Source organism: Capricornis sumatraensis, chromosome 3, assembly GCF_032405125.1.
Source record: "Capricornis sumatraensis isolate serow.1 chromosome 3, serow.2, whole genome shotgun sequence".
Lineage (NCBI taxonomy): Eukaryota > Metazoa > Chordata > Mammalia > Artiodactyla > Bovidae > Capricornis > Capricornis sumatraensis.
The window spans coordinates 71,536,238-71,554,823 of NC_091071.1; the positions used below are offsets into that span (position 1 = coordinate 71,536,238).

At 38.5% G+C, this 18,586-nt stretch overlaps 1 protein-coding gene across 2 annotated transcripts in view; it reads left to right on the forward strand.

Annotated features, from left to right (window-relative positions):
• Positions 1–13,205: 13,205 nt before the first annotated feature.
• Positions 13,206–18,586, forward strand: part of ABCB11 (ATP binding cassette subfamily B member 11) — an 84,580-nt gene continuing 79,199 nt past the window's right edge. For both annotated transcript variants that reach the window (XM_068967338.1, XM_068967336.1), the window contains exons 1-3: positions 13,206–13,281; positions 14,731–14,752; positions 17,967–18,018. In XM_068967338.1, the coding sequence (XP_068823439.1) occupies positions 13,206–13,281; positions 14,731–14,752; positions 17,967–18,018 (150 nt within the window). The remainder of the gene's footprint in view (positions 13,282–14,730; positions 14,753–17,966; positions 18,019–18,586) is intronic.

An 18,586-nucleotide genomic window follows, 5' to 3' on the forward strand; every position in this document is an offset into this window, starting at 1 on the left:
CTAGACAGTGAATATTTGAGGCGTCGGTGGGAAGGTGGGAATCATCTCTGTCACAGTAGCTCTGACCTGCCATTGTAGCCCCAAAGCAGCCAAGGACAAAGCAAAAACAAATGGTCATGACTGAGTTCCAGTAAAACTGTATGTATAAAAACAGGCAGTGGGTTGAAGGCCTCTATTATTGTCATATCCTTCAGCCTGGAAGGATTCCAGCTCCCAGGAGAACTATTTTTACCTTGGCATTTCTTTTCCCTCCCTCCCTCCTTCCTTCCTTGCTCCTTCCCTTTCTTTCTCCCCTTCTCTCTTGCCTTCTTCTCTCCTCCCTCTTCCCTTCTTTCTTTCCCATTTTTCCTACACTGTCAATAGCCAGTGGCTAGTGTTGACCCAGTCTTTGGTGAAGGTCAGCCCACTCATCTGTTGCTCCAGACTGATGTCTTGAAGTCACACCAGCAGCCTCATTGGGCACTTAGAATCTTTGATTAGCTCCTGGCATGGCCTGTGGAACCTTGGATCTCCTCCAGTTTTGACAGCCTCAACCCCTGGGTCCACTGCTTCCTTAGCCCTCTCTCTGAGGTCTGTCAATGTCCCAGGTTCACTCGGGTGACCCATCCAGGTGCTGCTGTCTGCTTACTCTCTCTCCTCCCTGGCAGTGGTCTTCCAGAATGTTGTTGCTAAAGTTCTAAGGTAGAAAAATCCTTGATATGTCTACCAAAGGGTTTCCCTTATGGCTCAGGCAGTAGAGAATCCTCCTGCAAGGCAGGAGACCTGGGTTTGATCCCTGGGTTGGGAAGATTCCTTGGAGAAAGGAATGGAAGCCCACTCCAGCACCTTTCCTGGAGAATCCCATGAGCATAGAAGCCAGGCAAACTATAGTCCATGGGATTGCAAAGAGTCAGACTTGACTGAGCCACTAACACTATGTCTACCAATAAAGATCAGGAGACTGTTCTCTAATGTGGATTTCTGTGTTGATAAGATTACACAGTTTATCAAAGAAAAAGAAACTTCAACCCTGAATAGTTCAACAGAAGCACATTGTAGTATATGAGTCATAGACCATGTGCCATTTGGCAGAGGGGGAAATTTGTGTTGGCATGAGCAATTCAGAATTGTTGGAGGATACCATGATTAGGTGGCCAAAATCTGCTGACCAGTGCTTAGAAATCTTGCTTTCCCACTTTGAGCATCTAGATTCTCTTAAGTTTATCAGAAGACCATATTTTTTTTCTGGAAGACATTAAAAACTGAGTCTGTTTTCAAATAGATTTTTCAGAGATGAGGATAATTTACTACATAAGAAGGTGGAGTAAGGGACCTCCCTGGTGGCCCAGTGGTTAAAACTTTGCTTTCTGGTGCAAGGGGTACTGGTTTGATCCTGTCAGGGAGCTAAGATTCCTCCATATCCTGTGGCCAAAAACCCAAAATTTAAGTAAAAGAAGCTGTATTGTAACAAACTCAATAAAGACTTTAAAAATGGCCCACATCAAAAGAAAAAAATCTTTAAAAAAAAAGGTAGTGTGAAAAGGAAATAGCTTGATACATTTTAACTCTGAGTTCCTTTTGTTATTACAAACTAAGAAACTCTTATTAAAGCTTCCTGCAATGTATGATACCCAAGTACCTTCCCCACACTTCAGGAAGCTCAAGAACCAATTGTTAGCTTAGATGCTATAGATAATAGCTGAGACAGTACAATTAGATTACTTGATATCAGCTTGCACTCTTAAATCATAAATCTTAAATCAGGTGAGGAGGAGGCATATTCTTATCACCCTGTATAAAAAATGTTTGTCACTGAAATCTAGGTTCCTGCTCTTTTCAGGGTTTAGGAGACTGGCAGAGATGTTCTCCAGCATCAGCTATACGAGTTTCCCAGAATCTAATCTAATAAAAAGGGAATTAATCAGTGGGAAAAAACATGGTCTAATGATACATCAGAGTACACTTACAATGATATGAGGCCATTCATCTAATATCTAATTTTTGAAACATTGTTCCTTTTTTTCCCCAGAAAATACCAGGGGCAAAGCCTTCATTTATTCTTTCTAGTCATTTTGATATCTCCTTGCACTTTCCCAAAAGTAGTGTTAGATAACTGCCACTGTCTTTGTGGATGCACGCAAGTAATTAATATTTTCAACACAGTGACCTTTAAAAGCCATCATGGCCATTTCAGAGCTGGCTGCAGAGAAGGCAACTAGCTCTCATTTCTGACTGAGCAACTGAGGCTTGTCTTGTAGCACTGGAGAGTGTGTGTCTTTTAAAATACAGGTCCTTAGAGTGGACTACCGAAGTTCAGAGTGATGCACTGAACTCTGAGAAAGAAAACAAACAGAACAGCTCCAGATATTTGGTAGCTGGCCTGGAACTCAGAGCTAAACTGTATTATTCCCTTATTAGAAATAAACGATCTCTGTACATAATGTATATCAGAATGCTTTTAAAGGTTAACTATATATGTCATACAAGCAAGTTGTACCTTCTTCCTTTTTTCCTCTGTGCTACACAGTATTCTCATTAGCCATCTCTTCCACACAAGTAGTGTATATATGTCAATCTCAATGTCCCCACTCATCCTTTGGTATGCCCATCCCATGTGCTCCACCTCTGCTTTGCAAGCAGGTTCATCTGTACTATTTCTCTAGATTCCACATATATATATTAATATACAATATTTGTTTTTCTCTTTCTGACTTATTTCCCTCTGTATGGCAATTCCATCCATGTCTCTAAAAATGGCACACCTTGTTCCTTTTTATGGCTGAATAATATTCCATTATATATATGTACCATATCTTTATTTGTTCTTTTGTTGAGGGGGAGTTAGTGTTTAATGGGGATAGAGTTTCAGGAGATGGATGATGGTGAGAGTTGCACAAAACTATAAATGTACTTACTGCCTCTGAACTGTACAGTTAATTATGGTTAAAATAGTATGTTTTATATTATGTGACTTTTTACCACACACACAAAAAACATTAAAAAACAAAAGCATCAGGGCCAAACAAAGAAATAATTTCATAGAATACTCACTGTATTACTCAATGTGCTCTAAGGTAACAGAAACAGTAGGATTATATACAGAAAGAGATTTACTGTGCGGGATTGAGTCACATGACTGCAGAGGCTGAGGAGTTCTTGATCTGCCGTCTGCAAGATGCAGGCCCAGGGAAGTCGAGGGTATAGTTCCAGTTCAGATCTAAAGGTCTAAGAGCCAAGGGAGCTGTTGGCATAAGTCTCAGCTGGAATCCGAAGGCCCAAGAACCAGGAGAGCGAATATTGGAGTGCACAAAAAGTTGGATGTCCCAGCTAAAGCAAATGGGAAAATTCACCCTTCCTCAGCCTTAAAAAAATTAAGGCTGGCATATATTTGTTGGCATAAACCATTATGTCAGTTTAAGGCATATATATAATGACATGTTAATTTGACACATTTATATTTATTACAATATGATTACCACTATATTTTAGCCAGTAACTTTATCATATCACATAATTATTATTATTTGTTTTGTGGTGAGAGCATTTAAAATCTAGGCCCCTAGCAACTTTGAAGTATACAGCAGAGTATTGTTGACTGCCACCACTGTGCTGTACATTAAATCTCCAGATTGTAAAATGGAGATCACAAAAATCACTATATTCAGAAGGAAGTAAAAGGCAAGCAGACCTCATATGAACCCAAATGTATAGAGTATCTGGGGAAATAGAGAGGGAGAGGGAGAGACTAGGTTGGTTTATTAGCTTCTGCTTAGTAGATGATCTGAGGAGGGCAGGTGGGGCTGGGGTAGGGGAACTTGGTTGCCAAGCCTGAAGGGCAAAGGGAGCTTTCTCTGCCTTCTCCTTTTGGGACAGCTGATGTACAGACTCAGTTTCCTGTCATTTTCATACCTATCCTGCAAGGTGAATTTTACCACCATCACCATCATTGCCTGACTTAAAAGGTGGAGAAGTCAGGGCCCAGAGAAAGGTTAAAAAGCATATCCAACAACACAGAGTGAAGCTGTAGGCAGTAACAGAATCTGAGAAACTCCAAAGTTCACAGGCAAGACACTACACCAATGGCCTCTAAACACTGCCAAATATTTGCACACCATTGGAAAGAAATCTTTTGAAATGAAGCCAGGAAAAACATTGGAGACTGAATTTTTTCATAAAAATCTTATTTTAAGATTAAGAAATGAAATATTATAACCATTGTTAAAGTTTTATTATTGTCCCCTTATCAAAGAGTTTTTTAGCCTCTTGAAAAAGTTTTTGGTCAAAATTTCAAAAATGGTGTGACCAGCAAACATTGCAGACTGAATGTATTATTGCTATAGTAAAGAAATTTTATTGTTGGATAAAAGAATTTTGAATTAGGTATTTTTTTTAGTATTTGTTTTACTGACCTGATAAACTACATAATTAATGTTTTCTCACTCTACTTCTTAATATCAAGTTTATTAAAAAAATTTTTTTAAATAAATCATGTTGAAAGGTACTATTATCTTGATAGTACTTTTGATATGATGTGATGAGAAGGATACTTTACCTCCGTGGTCTTCCTCTCCAAAACGTACAACTCTTGTCTAATCATGAGAAAAACAGCAGATAAATCCCAATTTAAGGAACACTGTACAAAACAATTCCTCAGTACGTCTCAAAACTGTCAAGATCATCAAAAGCAAGAGACTTGTAAGAAGTTGTCATGGCTAAGAGAAGCTTACAGAGATTTCACAATTTAATGTAATGTGTTTATAGCTTCCCAATGCTTTGTACTATTGGATATTTAATCTTTGCCAGTATTTCAGTGAGCGTTTTTAGTATTTGTCATCGATCTGTATCCAAATTTATTCATTGGATTACAATATAATGATTTTTTTCTAATTTTATGAGCTTTTAAATTTCAGGAAATTAATTCTGATTAAATATCTTTTTCATCTATCAAAATGATCAAAAATGTTTACATTAGAAAATCATTGCATTCCTGGTATCAGCATTTCTCACTATATTTTTTTATAAACTACTAAATTATACTGAATATATTTAGTATTTTAAAATCTATTTTCAAAGTAATTATAGTTCTGTTTTTTTCCTTATAACATTTTTTTCTTGTTTTGATGTCAAGGTTACACTTGTGTTACAAAATGAATTAGGTAGCAGTTTCTCTGGTCCATGCTGAACTTGCCATATTCTGCATCTAGTGGCTGCATTTACAAAGGAGCACTGAACCTACCCACAGTATTTGACAGTATTTGGCTGTCATTGGTCAGCTTCACTGACCCAAGAATGTCACCAGTGGGTTGTGCCTTTCTACTGGTTTTTAGTTTTACTCACTTAAAAAAAAATCAATCAAATAAACAAGCAAACGCAGATAAGAAGAAAGAACAAAAAACAGCTATCCACCTATCAACCAGAGAAACCCATAGTCGATGGTTTGGGATTATTATTTCCTAATAATTAAACTCTTTCATGGGATTATCAACTAACTAAAAAGCCTGCTTTTGTCTGAGATTGTTAGTTAAGGAAATTTCTTGAACCAAATTGTTCTTCTGTTTGGCTACACTGATTAAAGATGAGAAAATAAATAATAGTTGCAATGCTTCTTTTTTAAAAAAAATTATTTATTTTTAATTGGAGGATAATTGCTTTACAGTATGGTGTTGGTTTCTGCCGTATATCAACATGAATCAGCCAGAGGTATACATATGTCCCCTCCCTCTTGAAGTTCCCTCCCATCTCCACCTGATCCCAGCCCTCTAGGTTTTTACAGAGCCCTGGTTTGAGCTCCCTGAGTCATACAGCAAATTCACACCAGCTATTTATTTACATATGGCAGTGTATATGCTTCCGTGCTACTCTTTCCATTTGTCCCACCCCCTCCTCCCCCACTGCTATGTCCACAGCTGTTCTCTACGTCTGTGTCTCTATTGCTGCCCTTCAAAGAAGTTCATCAGAACCATCTTTCTAGATTTCATATACATGCATTGATATATGATATTTGTTTTTCTCTTTCTGACTCACTTCACTCTGTATAATAGACTCTAGGTTCATCTTTTTAGAAATGACTCAAATGCATTCCTTTTTATGGATGAGTAATATTTCATTGTATATATGTACTACAGCTTCTTTATCCCATTCATTTGCTGATGGACATCTAGCTTGCTTCCTTGTTCTAGCTATTGTAAATAGTGCTGCAATGAATATTGGGATACATGTGTCTTTTTCAGTTGTGGTTTTCTCAGGGTATATTTCTCAGGGTACTGGTCTTCCAGTGATGGGACTGTTGGGTCATATGGTAGTTTTATTCCTAGTTTTTTAAAGTAATCTCCATACTGTTCTCCATAGTAGCTGTATCAGTTTACATTCCCTTCAACAGTGCAAGAGAGTTCCCTTTTTTCCACACTCCAGCATTTATTATTTATAGATTTTTGGATGATGGCCATTCTGACTGGTATGAGGTGATATCTCATTACAGTTTTAATTTGCATTTCTCTAATAATGAGTAATGTTGAGCATCTTTCCATATGTTTATTAGCCATCTGTATGTCTTCTTCATTGAAATGTATGTTTAGGTCTTCTGCCCCTTTTTTGATTGAGTTGTTTGTTTTTCTGATATTGAGTTGCATGAGCTGCTTGTATATTTTGGAAATTAATCCTTTATCAGTTGTTTCATTTGCTATTATTTTCTCCCATTCTGAGGGTAGTCTTTTCACCTTGTTTATAGTTTCTTTTACTGTACAAAGTTTTAAAGTTTAATTAGGTCCCATTTGTTTATTTTTGTTTTTATTTCCATTACTCTGGAAAGTGGGTCATAGAGGATCTTGCTATGATATATGGCATAGACTGTTTTCCTCTAAGAGTTTCTGACCTTACATTTAGGTCTTTAATCCGTTTTGAGTTTAGTTTTGTGTCTGGTGTTAGGAAGTGTCTTAATTTCATTCTTTAACATGTAGCTGTCCAGTTTTCCCAGAAGCACTTATTGAAGAGAACATCTTTTCTCCATTGCATATTCTTCCCTCCTTTGTCAAAGATAAGGTGCCCATAGATGCATGGGTTTATCTCTGGGCTCTCTTATTCCATTGCTCTATATTTCTGCTTTTGTGAAAGTACCATACTGTTTTAATGACTGTAGCTTTGTAGTATAGTCTGAATCAGGCAGGTTGATTCCTCCAGTTTCATTCTTCTTTCTCAAGATTGCTTCAGCTATTCAGGGTCTTTTGTATTTCCATACAAATTGTGAAATTTCTTGTTCTGGTTCTGTGAAAAATGCCATTGGTAATTTGACAGGGATTGCACTGAATCTGTAGATTGCTTTTAGTCATATAGTCATTTTCACAATACTGATTCTTCCAACACAGGAACATGGACTGTTTCTCCATCTGTTTATGTTGTCTTTGACTTCTTTCATCAGTGTCTTATAGTTTTCTGTACAGTTCTTTTGTCTCCTTAGGTAGGTTTATTCCTAGGTATTTTATTCTTTTTGTTGCAAGAGTAAATGAGATTGATTTCTTAATTTCTCTTTCTGATTTTTCATTGTTAGTGTATAGGAATGCAAGTGATTTCTGTATATTGATTTTGTATCCTGCAACTTTACTAAATTGTCTAATTAGTTCTAGTAATTTTCTGATAGTATTTTAAGGGTTTCTATGTATAGTATCATGTCTTCTGCAAACAGTGAGAGTTTTACTTCTTCTTTTCCAATCTGGATTCCTTTTATTTCCTTATAATCTTTCTCTAATTGCCCTGGCTAGGTCTTCAAAAACTATGTTGAATAATAGTGGTGAGGGACGGTAGCCTTGTCTTATTCCTGGTCTTAGAAGAAATGCTTTCAGTTTTTCACCATTGAGAATAATGTTTGCACTGGATTTATCATATACAGCCTTTGTTATGTTGAGGTAGGTTTCATCTATGCCCATTTTTGGATGAGTTTTTATCATAAATGGGTGCTGAATTTATTCAAAAGCTTTTTCTGCATCTATTGAGATTATCATGATTATAATATAATTTTTATCTTTCAGTTTGTTAATACAGAGTATCACAATGATTGATTTGTGTATATTGAAGAAGCCTTGTATCCCTGGAATAAACCCAACTTGATAATGGTGTATGACCTTTTTAATATGTTGTTGAATTCTGTTTGCTAGAATTTTTTTGAGGATTTTTTCATATATGTTTATCAGTGATATTGGCCTATAATTTTATTTTTTTGTGTGATGTCTTTATTTGGTTTTGGTATCAGGGTGATAGTGGCCTTGTAGAATGAGTTTGGAAGTGTTCTTTCTTCTGCAATTTTTTGGAAGCGTTTGAGAAGGATAGGCGTTAGCTCATCTCTAAATGTCTAAGGAATTCACTTGTGGAGCCAATTGGCCCTGTGCTTTTGTTTTTTGAGAGATTTTTTGACCACAGTTTTGATTTCACTGTTTGCAGTTGGCTTATTCATAGTTTCTATTTCTTCCTGGCTCAGTTTTGGAAGGTTGAACTTTTCTAAGAATCTGTCCATTTCTTCCAGGTTGTCCATTGTATTGGCATATAAAGTTGCTCATAATAGTCTCTTACAATCCTTTGTATGTCTGCATTGTCAATCGTAACTTCTCCTTTTTCATCTCTAATTTTGTTGATTTGATTCTTCTCCCCTTTTTCCTGGTTGAGTCTGACTAATAGTTTGTCAATTTTGTTTATCTTCTCAAAGAACCAACTTTCAGTTTTATTAGTCTTTACTATTGTTTCATTTATTTCTACTCTGATCTTTATGATTTATTTCCTTCTATTAACCTTGAGGGTTCTTGTTCTTTTCCAGTTGTTTTAGGTGTAAAATTAGGTTGTCTACTTGATGTTTTTCTTGTTTCTTAAGGTAGGATTGTATTGCTATAAGCTCGCCTCTTAGAACAGCTTTTGCTGTGTCCCATAGGTTTTGAGTCATCATGTTTTCATTGCATTTGTTTCTAGGAATATTTTAATTTTCTTTTTAATTTCTTCAGTAACCTGTTCATTATTTAGAAATGTATTGTTTAATCTCCATGTGTTTGTGCTTTTTTACAGTTTTTTTTCCCCTGTAATTGATATCTAGTTTCATAGCATTGTGGTCATAAAAGATGTTTGATACAATTTCAATTTTTTTTTAATTTACTAAGGCTTGATTTATGACTCAAGAGGTGGTCTATGCTTGAGAATATTCCATGTGCACTTGAGAAGAAAGTGTATTGTTCTGCTTTTAGATGAAATGTCCTGAAGATATCAGTTAGGTCCCATCTGGTCTAATGTGTCACTTAACACTGTGTTTTCTTATTAATTTTCTGTTTTGATGATCTCTCCATTGATGCAAGTGGAATGTCAAGTGCCCTACTACTATTGTGTTACTGTCAATTTCCCCTTTTATGTCTGTTAGTGTTTGCTTTATGTATTGTGGTGCTCCTATGTTGGGTGCATAAATACTTACAATTGTTGTGTCTTCTTCTTGTATTGATCCCTTGATCATTATGTAGTGACCTTCATTATTTCTTTTAATTTTCTTCATTTTGAGGTCTATTTTGTCTGATATGAAAATTGCTACTCTGGCTTCTCTTTGATTTCCATTCACATGGAATATCTTTTTCCATCCTCTCACTTTCATTCTGTGTGTGCCTCTAGGTCTGAAGTGGGTCTCTTGTAGACAGCATATATGTGGGTCTTGTTTTTGTATCCATTTAGCCTGTCTGTGTGTTTTGGTTGGAGCAGTAATCCCTTTGCATTTAAAGTAATTATTGATATATACTTTCTTATTGGCATTCTTCAAAATTGTTTTTGTAAGTCTTTTCCTTCTCTTGTGGTTCCTGCCTATAGGTCTCTTTAACATTGTTGTAAACTGGTTTAGGGGGGCTATATTCTCTCAACTTTTGTTTGTCTGTAAAACTTTTGATTTTTCCATCAACTTTGAACGAGATCCTTGTCAGGTAGAGTAATCTTGGTTGTATATTTCCCCCTTTCAGTACTTTACATACATCCTGCCATTTCCTCTGGTCTTCAGAGTGTCTGCTGAAAGATCAACTGTTAATCTTATGGGGTTCCTTTAGTATGTTACTTGCTGCTTTTCCCTTGCTGTTTTTAATATTCCTTCTCTGTGTTTAATCTTTGCTAGCTTGATTAGTATGTGTCTTGGCATGTTTCTCCTTGGATTTATCCTCTATGGGACTCTGTGCTTCTTGGATCGATTGACTATTGCTTTTCCCATGTTAGGGAAGTTTTCAACTATAATGTTTTCAGAAATTTTCTCAGGCCCTTTGTTTTTCTCATCTTCTTCTAGGACCCCTATAATTCAAATGTTAGTACCTTTAATATTGTCCCAGAGGTATCTGAGACTATCCTCAATTCTTCTCATTCTCCTCTTATCTATTCTTCAGTTATTTCTACTATTCTATCTTCTAGCTCATTTATCTGTTTTTCTGCCTCAGTTATGCTGCTATTGATTTCTTCTAGAATATTTTTAATTTCAGCATTTGTGTTGTTTGTCTCTGTTTATTCTTAATTTCTTCTAGGTCTTTGTTAAATGTGTTAATTGATCCTTGCATTTTCTCCATTCTATTTTTGAGGTTTGGGGTCATCTTTACTATCATTATTTTGAATTCTTTTTCATGTAGTTAGCATATTTCCTCTTCGTTTATTTGGTCTTGTGAATTTTCACCTTGTTCCTTCATTTGTATAATATTCCTCTGCCTTTTCATTTTTTTCTAACTTACTTTGTCTGAGGTCTTCTTTTCCCAGGCTTTAGGGTCATATACCTTCTTTCTTTTGGACTGCCCTCAGTGGGTGAGGTTGGTCCAGTGGTTTGTGTAGGCTTTGTGTTGGGAGGGACTTGTGTCTGCATTCTGGTAGGAGGAGGTGAGTTTTTTTTTCCTCTGATGGACAGGATTGTGTGAGGTGGTAGGTTTTGGGGTGTCTGTGGCAAGCTTCTCCGCTAGTGATTAGTTTTGTATTTTTGTCTTACTTGTTGGCTGGGTGAGGTGTCTTGCACTGGGTGCTGCTGGCAGTTGGGTGATTCCAGGTCCTAGATACAGGTGGAGATCTTCATGGGAGTTCTCAATAATCAGTGCTCCCTGGCGTCAGTAGGTGTCTGGCAGTCCACTGTCCTGAATTCAGAACTTCCACTCCAAAGGCTCAGGCCAAATCTTTGCCTGGGGAACTGACACTCCACAAGTCATTTGTTATGGCATTAAAGGGGATTAAAACAAAAACACAAAAATAGCAAAACAAAACAAAATAAGAAACAAAAGAGGAGCCCCAGACAAATGGTAAATACAAAATCAAGCAAATAATAACAAAAACAAAGGAACACACATACACACACACACACAAAACCCTAAATAGTCCAAAGACAAGAAAGCACAAGAGAGTGGCTTGGCAAGCAAAGGAAACCAAAAATGATACCAACCTATTAAAAACAGAACTAACTAAAACACCAATTGGTAAACAAGACCAAAGCAGAGTGTCAACTGGAGAATAAGCAAAGAAAACAAACCAAACTAACAAACACGATGAAATAAACGAAGAAAAGGAAGAAAAGAAAGAAAAGATTTATATATATTAAAGAATAACTACAGCAGGAAAAGAACAGTAAGAAACCAAACAAACAAAATTTAAAAAAGACAAAAGCCCCACAGAATCACAAAAAAACAATGAAGAGGTAGAATTATATAAAGGAAATCAAAAGTGTGATTAAAAAAAAGTTCTCAAAAACTTAGAGTTAATAGTAATAATGAAATCAACAACCATAGCAACAAAGAAAAAAAGAAGAAGATAAACTAGGATCAACTGCAGAACAAATTAAAATGTATGAATAATAATTGTTTTTCTTGGATCTCAGCTGCCAGTGTCCTTTCCTTCGCTGTGAGTCACCATCCACCTCTGCCTCCCTAGGATGCCCTCCAATACCGGACTGATGTCTGGACCTGCTGTGGGAACAGCTCAGACTAATCTGGCCCTATTCCTGCGTGTTCTTGCCTGCAGTGTCCACAGCTACCAGAGCTAGTGTGTTTTCTTTTGTGATAGCTCTCATTGTCCTTTTATATATTCCATAGACACAGTCTTCCTAATTGATCATATGGATTTAATCTGCACCTTGTACAGCTGGTGGAAAGGTTTTTGACCCTCTTCCTTAGCCACACTGCCCTTGGAGTTCAGTTGTGGTTTTATCCCCACCTCTGCACGTGGGTCATCCACAGGAGTTTGCTCCTGAGGCTGCCCTGGCAGACTTAGGTCTGCCTTAGTGAGAACCGGGAGTGGAGGTGGCACAGTTGCTTGGATCACAGGGACTGTGGTGGTGCCAAGTGTGCAGAGATACTGGTGGCCTCAGGCGCAGGAGCTATGGCACTATCACAGTCTTTTTCTAGCCTCTGGCAGCTGGCATTCAAAAGGCCTCTCTGGCTGGTTCTTCTCTGTTGCTTGGTGCAGCAGCCACTCAAAGGTCTCCACTGGCTAGAGTCCTTCTCTATTGCTCTGTGCATCAGACACTCAAAGGGTAACCCTCTCTGGAGTCTTTCTCTATTGGTCAGTTGCCAGCACTAGCGTGTGTCCGGGGAGAAGCTACAGAGATGGCTCCTCCCCCTGCATATGACTCAGCAGTATCGCTTTGCTTCAGGGGCTACTCAGCATTGCTCCAAAGGCATTCTCCACCATGATCTCCTCCCTCATGTCCCGTTGGGCTGTCTCCCAGCAGTCAACAGCAACCCTCACCCTGGGATTGCTCTCCAGTCCCTATGCTCCAGCTCCCAGCCGCTGTGTATTTCAGGAGACTTGGGTCCCTGACCAGGGTACATACGGCTGCAGCAAGGATTGTCTGGTTCTCACTCCATTCAGACAGTCACAGATCAGCTGCTTCACTCTCCAACAGCCTCAAATACTTTCCCTGCGTCTCCAACGATTGCTTCAATCTGGGGATCTGACCCCTGCTTCAGTTCCCCTCACCCCAGGTGCAGGTCCAGTCCTGCTCGTTCTCCTCTTTTCCCCTTCCTTCCTTTGTCCTACTGAGTTTTGGATCTATACATTCCTTTCCAGTGGTCAGGGACTCCTGTCTGCTCTCAGCTGGTGTTCTGCGAGACCTTCTGCATCTGAAGGTGTATTCCTGATGTATCCATGGAGACAGATGTACTGCACATCTGGCTACTCCTTCGCCATCTTGTCTTCCTCTGCAGTCACTCTTTTCTTTTATTTTCTAGGGTTGTTTTCTTTTTTCGCTGTGAACTGCAATTGTTATGTCTGACTCAGTAATTCTTCGCAGTGTGAAGAAATTTGGAGAGGACAATCATGGTTTTGAGTCAGACAGCTCATGTAAGTGGCCTTTTTATCTTATTGTCTCTTGTACAAAAAAAGGTGAAAACAAAAGTGGAACAAACTAGTGAAGATATTCAAGGAGCAGAGAAAATTCAGTAACAATAAGTAGAACTATTACCTCATATTCTTCTTACACAACCTGGGTATTTCTCCCAAGAATCCATGTAATATAACTGCTGAGAGTGCTAGGTAAGAATGCATAAATCCTGGGGGAGTGAAAGCATCTCACTATAAATATTTTTTTCCATGGATAGACTGAGGTTGTTTCAGCACTGGCTCAGATGGTAAAGAATCTGCCTGAAATGCAGGAGAGCTGGGTTTGATCCCTAGGTCAAGAAGATCCCCTGGAGAAGGGCATGGCTACCCACTCTAGTATTCTTGCCTGGAGAATTCCATGGACAGAGGAGCCTGGTGGGCTACAGTCCATGGAGTTGCAAAAAGTCAGACATGACTGAGCGACTAACACTTTCAATGCTTTTATTATTATTACCTTTATTTATATATTGCTATAATTGATTATAGTAATATGCATTTAGTGAGCATTGCTCTCTGAGAGGACTGGTACAAAGACACTGCTGGCCAGAGTGAGGTAAAGTGGATGGGGATCCATAGCACAAGTACCTAGAGTGTGGTAAGGGCAGATGATTTCCAAAAGTCCTATGATTTTACATTTTATAGAAAAGGAAACTGAGACTTAGATACATTGTCTTAAGCTTGACAAAGATTGCGTGACTATTGATTAAAGGAGCCATAACCCTAACCCAGTTCTGACTCCCAAATATGAGAGGTTAATCTTTATCTACACTATAATGCCTCTTTACTCTGTATGAAATGAAATGAAAATGCCAGGGGAACCAGGATGTGCTGTCCCATGATGATGGCTGACATTAAAATCCTGGGTTCCTTTCACTATGGCTTCCCTATGCCCATGACCCTGAACCCCCGCTTTCATCTCTTCCCTTCCATCTGCTCTGACCTATGCTGGGGAAAGTAATATGTGGCTCAATTCAATGGCTTCTACTGGCACGGGGGTGTCAATGACATCTTATTGTCTGTATTTTATGGTCTGTATTTTAAGTAGATAAATTCTGATGTTTCTAAAAAACCAAACAATAAATAAGTATTCATTTTATTTGGTAGTTCAAAAAAAATCAGATTTTTCTGTAACTAATGTACAAATATTGGTCTTTAGTTAGCATTCAGAAGATAAAAAAGATTTCATTTTCTGGAGAAAATGTAGTCAAGGCCGCAGTCCTATATGTGAAACAGTGTTTTCTTCTATAATACGGAGGAAGAGAGAGAAAGGTGAAAAAGCAAATAATTATTTTGTGTTGTTCCATGAATAAAATAATCATAGAAATGTTTTTCCAGAGCAAAATTGTTAATGATTATGTTTCATTTTGTCATTACGATTAACTGCTTTATGTATTGTTTTTATCCTGACAGATAACAATGATAAAAAATCAAAGTAAGTGACTGCTTCAACAATGCAACACATTTTCAAAATAATTCCCCTAATATTCACATAAAAGGCACAAAGCAGAAGCAATATTTTCATATACATTGCACTGCCTACAAAATGGTATATATAATCCATTCCTTTTCTATTTAAAACAATCCTATAACTTGATTTCAAAAATCTTTGGCAATATTCCTTCTGGATTAGGTTCAAATATCCCCTATATGTCCAGGAACCCCACAGAATTTCTGACTTAAACAAGCAGAGGAAATGTAAGGTTTCATGGTTGCAGAGGAGGTTCTTTTTACAGAAGAAAATCCCAATTCTTCCCAAAAGCAAATTGTAGAAACCTAAAATGTAGTGACTAGATATTTCTCTTTAAGAGTTGAAATTCTCTTATAAACCAAAAATCAGTTTACCCTAATTTGCCATGAGGACAGGATTAATGGATTCTGATTTATAAGATAAGGAGGTGCCAGCAACGTTTCTGAAATGGAGGTGGTGGAAAGGTAAAGGCTGAAGATGTGTAAAACATTTTAAGTGTTAATACTGCACGACAGAGAGAGGTGGTGGTTGTGGCAACACTAGCTTTTCACTTGGAATGGTAGGATCAGTTGAGGACAGAAGAACCACTCTTGTCTCATTGGGTGGGAAACAGATAGAAAAGGGCATGGGTGCAGAGAAATGGAGGATGCAGATAAATGAGCTGCAGTGAGAGGATGAGCAGGAAGGTTGAGTGAGTATTCTGGTTTTTAGAGAAAATGAACCTATATCTGCATAGATGTGGTAATGGGGAGTGAGAAGATCACAGTGAAAGTTTGATAAAGCCACTGAGGGGAATGGGAACAATCTGTAGAGGAATGAAATATAGTGCCTTGGGTTGAGTTGAGGTTGGAGACCATATTCATTCATTCATTTCACAAGTTTTAATTGAGGACTTGCTGGGAATCATCTACCTGGTAAAGCATCTGCCTGCAATCCAGGAGACCTGGGTTCGATTCCTGGGTTGGGAAGATTCCCTGGAGAAGGAAATGGCAACCCACTACAGTACTCTTGCCTGGAGAATTCCATGAACAGAGGAGCCTGGTGGACTACAGTCCATGGGGTTGCAAAGAGTCGGACACGACTGAGCAACTAACACACATACACACATGCTGGGTATCAGGCACTGGTTTAGACGCTGAAGATACAGAAAAGAAAAAAAAAATAGGCAGACATCTCTGTCTTGAGGAACTTAACATGCCTTTGAAGAGTTCTCTCCTTTAGTGAGGGAGACATAATAAACACCATAAATAAATAAAATATATAGCATGGTAGATAATGATAGTTTATCATCCCCTTTCTAAGAAAAAACAATAAACATGGAAATGGAGATTTGAAATGATGTGGGGGGAAAGTTGAAATTTTAAAGACTTTGACCATGGATGGCCCCCTTGAAAAGGCAGCTTTTGAGAGAAGGTATGAAGGAGGTGAGGGAGTTCTCCATTTTATTATCTGAAGAAAGAACACTTTGGCGAGAGGAAATAGCAAGTGCAAACACCCAGAGGTGGGAACAGATATGGTACAGATGAAAGTCAGCAGAGAGGCCAGGCGGCTTGGGTGGAGTGAAGCAGGAGGAAACAGGTAAGAGAGTCAACTGGCCAGATCACAGAGGGCTTTGGACGTATCAGCAAGGGTTTGTGATTCCACCCTGAGCGGGAAGGGAAGCTTAGGGCAGCTGAGCACTAAGCACAGCAGGTGTCGGTATCTGTTTAGATGGTGGAGAGGTTGTCTTCTGTGGGCCTAACAGCCTGGCTTCAGGAGGAGAAGGAGGAACAGTGGACTGAACGCAGAGATGGAGTTTCCAAAGATGAATCTGCAAAAAAGGATTGAGGATGATGGTGAGAGCATGGTCCAAATGGCTGGCAATGGGACCTGGAATGCCTGGAGAAGGAGGAGAATCTTTTTTTTTTTTAATTTACTTTCTCTCTGGTTTTGGCAGGTCTTTGCTGCTTCACTCTAGCTTTCTCTAGTTGCAGAGAGCAGGGCTTCTCTCCATCTGGGCATCTCGTTGCAGTGGTTTCCCTTGTTGGAGAGCAAAAGCTCCAGGTGCATGGCCTCAGTAATTGCTGCTTGTGGACTCTCAAGCACTGGCTCAGTGGTTGTGACGCATGGGCTTAGTTGCTCCAAGGCATGCGGAATCTTCCCAGACAGAGATTGAACCCCTGGCCCCTGCATTGACAGGCAGATGCTTATCCAGTGTGTCACCAGGCAAGTCCGAGGAAGGAAAATCTTGATGGTATTTAGTGATTGTAAGCAAATGGAGGGTTTAAGAAACTGGGCTTCCCTGGTGGCTCAGATGATAAAGAATCTGTCTGCAATGCAGGAGACCCAGGTTTGATCCCTGGGTTGAAAAGATCCTCTGGAGGAAGAAATGGCAGCCCACTCCAGTATTCTTGCTGTGGGAAATTCCAGAGATAGAGGAGCCTGGTGGGAGAGTTGGACATGACTGAGCAACTAACACACAAAGAACTGTGGGTCTCAACTGAGATGACAAACTGGTATGGAAGGAGGAAGGAAGTGAGAAAACAAGATGCATGGGTATTCCCAAAGAGCCAATGGAGTAGAGCGGTTCCTGGTGGAAACAAGACCTAAGGTGTATTTGTGAATAGATAACTTGGGTGAATTAGACCTATTTGGCATTAGAAAGTTCAAGAATGGGTTAAGGACAATTTTCTGAGCAATAAATTGAATAAGAAATAGTAAGTAAATATGGTTTTAAGGGAAGTATGGGAGTTTTTGAATTTTTCATATCAGCACTATTTGATGTAGTTGCAAGCTTTTTAAGAGCTAGAAGCAATAAATTAGATAATCCAACCACCTAAATTTACTCACAAGGAAATGAAGGTAGATATAAACTAAGGGTCGACGCTGAGGTTCCACAGTTATTTGTTCCTACAGCTGGGGGTGCAGAGTACTTTTTGCTTTCTCTCAAAGAGAGAAAAAACCTCTCTGAAAAACCCTCAGTGAATCTCTACTGAACAAGAGACACAGCTATACTGAAATTGCTAGAAGAGGTAAATCTGAAAGTAATAGTTTTTAAGATACCAGTTTTGGAAAGAATTTCACAGCCAGTGGGGACTTTCATTCTTACTAAAGAATGACTCATGAAATCACAATTTAGGGAGAATTTCTCATTGCTTTGGAAAGGATGGTCTGTAAATCCTCGTGTTTTTCTCCTCAGGTTACAAGATGAGAAGAAAGGTGGTAGCAGTCAAGTTGGCTTCTTTCGATTGGTAATAAAACTATGCTGATTAATGGCATAGGTTTTGCAACTGTGAGTTGTTCAGATCTTGGAGAAAATGTTAATTTTTTAGTCATATTGGCAGGTGCTTAACTATAGTGATCACTTTTTTCAGTCATAAACTTTGTCTATGTGACAACATGTGGATTAGTAATTAGAAATATATTGCTGATTAAACACACACATTCTATCTGGTAGATCAGAAAAGTGTTCTAGAAGATAATCTCTAAGTCCCTAATGATCATTTTAGTAAGGAAAATTGTCACAGTAACCATGCTAAGCATATTTATTCTTGTGATGCCTTTAGAAGTTCCATAGTGTAGGTATTTTCTTCAAATTTGCAAAATGGAGACATTTCTGGGCACAAGCAGATGCTCTTCATTATCAATATCAGTTCTGGGAGCTGATTTCTACTATTGCTGAATAAGCCATATGGAGCATCTATGTGGCAATAGCATCAGTGTCAGTGATTGTTCCCCTCTAAGTTGGGGATGAAAAGCTAAGAACTAAAGTCAGCTCTTGACGTAAGAGAATAAATTAGAGGCTAGGAAGGAAAGAAC